The 3,666-nt window shown below is 36.0% G+C and overlaps 1 protein-coding gene across 1 annotated transcript; it reads left to right on the forward strand.

Moving 5' to 3' along the window:
- Positions 1-2,231: 2,231 nt before the first annotated feature.
- Positions 2,232-3,307, forward strand: LOC123914966. The gene is made up of 6 exons (XM_045966126.1): positions 2,232-2,249; positions 2,334-2,436; positions 2,570-2,727; positions 2,814-2,934; positions 3,029-3,199; positions 3,284-3,307. Exons 2-6 carry the CDS (start codon positions 2,428-2,430, stop codon positions 3,305-3,307), a joined length of 483 nt encoding a protein of 160 aa, XP_045822082.1. The 5' UTR covers positions 2,232-2,249; positions 2,334-2,427.
- Positions 3,308-3,666: the final 359 nt, after the last annotated feature.

Below are 3,666 nucleotides of genomic sequence, written 5' to 3' on the forward strand. Positions count from 1 at the left end.
CCTTCTGACTGACTGGTTTTCTCATCACTTCTAGCCCTTCTTTGATCATTGGTCTGTTTGTTGATGTCGAGCTTGATGCTTGGCACATTGAACTTAGACTTTTTGTCCATTCTTTTCACGATTCTGTTGAATTGTCTTCCTAGCAAGACCATTGCTTCTGACAAACTTTCATCACTCTCCAAATCTGATTCTTCATCTTCTCTAGTGTTGGAGGCAAAGGCTAAACTTTTATTTTTCTTTTCTTTTCTTTGATTCATGCCTAACTCATAGGTTTGAAGTGAGCCTATTAGTTCATCCACTTGAATGTTGACCAGATCTTGAGATTCTTCAATTGCTGTCACTTTCATGTCAAACCTCTTAGGTAGAGATCTGAGAATTTTGCTCACAAGCTTTTCATCTGATATGGGTTCTCCCAAGGCATCAAAAGAATTTGCAAATTCTAAAATATTCATGTGAAAATCATGAATAGTCTCTTCTTCCTTCATACTCAGATTTTCAAAGTTTGTGCGAAGCATCTGAAGTTTGGACAACTTTACCTTGTTGGTTCCTTCATGTGCTTTCCTAAGTATCTCCCACGCATGTTTAGCCACAGTGCATCGTTTGACAAGTCTGAACATGTTGATGTCCACCCCATTGAATATGGCATTTAAGGCTTTTGAGTTTCCTAGAGCTAAGTCATCCTCGTCTTTAGAATAGTCTTTTGTAGGCTTGATTTCACTGGTTTTCTTTCCATCCTTATCAATGACCACTGGGGGTTCCCAGCCATTTTCTACAGCTTTCCATGTTCTGCTATCAATGGATTTAAGAAAAACCATCATCTTAGCTTTCCAGTAGTCATAGTTCTCAGGCCCTATTAGTAAGGGCGGTCTGGAAATTGTTCCTCCTTCCTTGTCCATTTCACCAGAAAGTATTTTCCCTGAAGCTCACCCTAAATCCAGAACAGGGTGCCTGCTCTGATGCCAATTGAAATTCTGGCACACTAGTAACACGATGTTGAACACGATGCTCCAACACTGTATGTTTGATCCGATGATCCAACACTGTGTTCAACACTGAACTAGACGAACAATAAGGAAATATAAAATGCACGAAACAGAATAACACAGTTATTTGTTAACCCAGTTCAGCATAACAGCCTACTCTGGGGGATACCAATCCAGGAGTGAATCCACTATGATAGTATTAGTTTGAAGCCCTCAATAAACGCCCCGTTTATGACTTCTCACCTAATCACCACCCGTGCTATATTCTACCTAAGTCACACCTAGGTATGAGAACCTCCGCTCACCTCCTCTTGATCACAGCCACTGTGATCGTACACTTCTAGATTCAACAGGTGAAGACACACTTCATAAAACACATACCAATTCCTTACTTAAAAGCTTTGGAATTGTATACACACACTATCTCCTTGCTTAGAAGCTCCAGAGATATTACAACACAAAGACACACAGTTTCTAGTCTAGTGGAAAATCAACACAAGACTCAGAACACAATTAACAATACTAAAACCCTGAACACATGCTTTGTAAGACTCAAATCTGGTTTCAGTGATCTGAACAATGGTGTCAAGCTCCTTTAAATAACCTTCACTGGCACAGGCTAGGACTTCAATTAGGCTTCAATAGCACAGCATGATTAAAGGTTCCTTCAATGAATAATCTTCAATTAAAATGTTTTGTTTCCTTAACTTGAAGATCTGATTAGCAAACAAAACTTGATCACGAGATCCATTATTAATTATACGTGACAACGCTCCTTATCTCAAACGAACATTTATTGTGGATTCCATATTTAGAATTTAAATCTTTTATCTCTTAATATTGAGGAACTAATAACACATAAATCGCTTACTGAAGATTCTGGAAACACCTGTGTGTTGGCACACAAATTAAAAGGCGTGGATTAAATCTTCAATCAAATCTTTCAAAGATCTTACGCAAAAATATATCATTCGCAAAAACAGAGCGCACTGGATGTGGTATCCAATGTTGAAGCATGAATGTTGTATCCAATGTTGAAGCATTCTATCCAACATCTTGCTTGAATATTTGTTTTAGCAAAATGAGGCCAACATAAAACACCAACAGTCTACTTAACATTAATAGAAATACACTTACTAATTAAAATTTTTTCCAATAATTTAACTTCATTTTAGATAATGGGAGGCCAACCTTTTGTAACAATTGGTCAGGATCACAGCTTTTAATTAATCATAACCACTTAGATGTTGCCAACTTTAAGTCTTTGTAAGTTACAACTTTGCGGTGCTTAAATATTTAACAACATCTTCCCATTGTTTACTATGATCATGCTTATTAATTTTGTATTAGATTTAAAGACATTGAAAACTCTCAAGCTGCTACTCAAGACTTTACTCAGGTTTCGTCTTCATCTCAATTAGGCAAAGATGACCACTTCTCAAATATGTCTCAGGTCAAAACTATTGCTCAAATGAAACTTTCTCAAAAGGTTGTTATTTAGTTACACCTTATTTTAAATTTAATATTATCTTTTAACATATATAATCACATTTCGTCAGCAAAAAATTATTTTTTGTTTATTGCAGGACTCATATTGCATTACTGTTGGAACAACCAAAAAATTCAATCCTAATCAATTTGGTTGGTACTATGAGAGTTGTTCCAAATGCACAAAGTCCTCAAGGTCTATGGGTGAGAATTATACATGCTCATGTGGTGAAAATGTCAAAGTTCCAATTGCTAGGTATGGTTATTTTATTCATCTCAACGTTTGTGCCTCTTATAGTATATGCGCATTAATCACTCTTTCTTATATTTTTACCGTGTTAGGTACAAAGTTGTTATTCAAGTTGAATCCGAAGAACATAAGGCTGATTTTGTTTTTTGGGATAGTGAATGTCATGGTATTATTGGTACAACTGCTGAAGAACTAAGGGAGAAAATGAAGAAGGTATCTTTCATTGGTAGCACTCAAATTTACCTATCTACTTACTTAATACCGGAAGATTACTTTAATTCATGATTTGTTTAACTATTGTGAGCAGGTTGGTGAGGACGATCCCAAAATCTATCCTATTGATCTTGACAAGCTACTGAACTTAGAGTTTGCATATAAAGTCAAGTACCAAAGTTATTATCGTCAAGCTTCCATTAATCAGATGACCAATGATCCAACACTTATTGCTAACATCAAGCTTCACATGAATTTAAAACATGTTCGTTCCCGCTTATATTTTTCTTCTTCTCAATATACTTTTAAGTTTTACAATTGATATTTATTGTTTTTGCTTTTGTGTTAGCCTTCACAATCTGTTGAAATTTAACTCAAAGATGGAACTAATGCTCAAAAGGAGAACACTGAATGCTCTGATTCTTTGGTATTTGCTTCGGTACGCTTTTCACTTATCCCTGCTATCTATTTATTCATTTCTAATTACTGATTACATTGATTAATACATTGTAATTTCTGTTTCGCGAACCCATCTTAACAACAATCTCTTTCGGCTTGCGGAGACAATGAATTTGACATTACTTCAAACTCTACACCTGCTAAGCGTCTTTCTGCAGCAATTCAAGTTGACGACATTCCATCTCCGCCTTTAACAACAACTAAGCGTTCATCCACAAAGAACGCCAAGCATGTCAAACTTGAATGAACTACTTATGATGGACACAATTCCAA

This window comes from Trifolium pratense, linkage group LG3 (assembly GCF_020283565.1).
Source record: "Trifolium pratense cultivar HEN17-A07 linkage group LG3, ARS_RC_1.1, whole genome shotgun sequence".
NCBI lineage: Eukaryota > Viridiplantae > Streptophyta > Magnoliopsida > Fabales > Fabaceae > Trifolium > Trifolium pratense.

What these genes read in the sequence shown, in the direction of transcription:
- LOC123914966 (XM_045966126.1), top strand. An exon ending in GTCAAAGTTCCAATTGCTAG is followed by an intron (nt 2,728 to 2,813) that starts GTATGGTTATTT and finishes TTACCGTGTTAG; the next exon opens with GTACAAAGTTGTTATTCAAG. An exon ending in TAAGGGAGAAAATGAAGAAG is followed by an intron (nt 2,935 to 3,028) that starts GTATCTTTCATT and finishes TATTGTGAGCAG; the next exon opens with GTTGGTGAGGACGATCCCAA.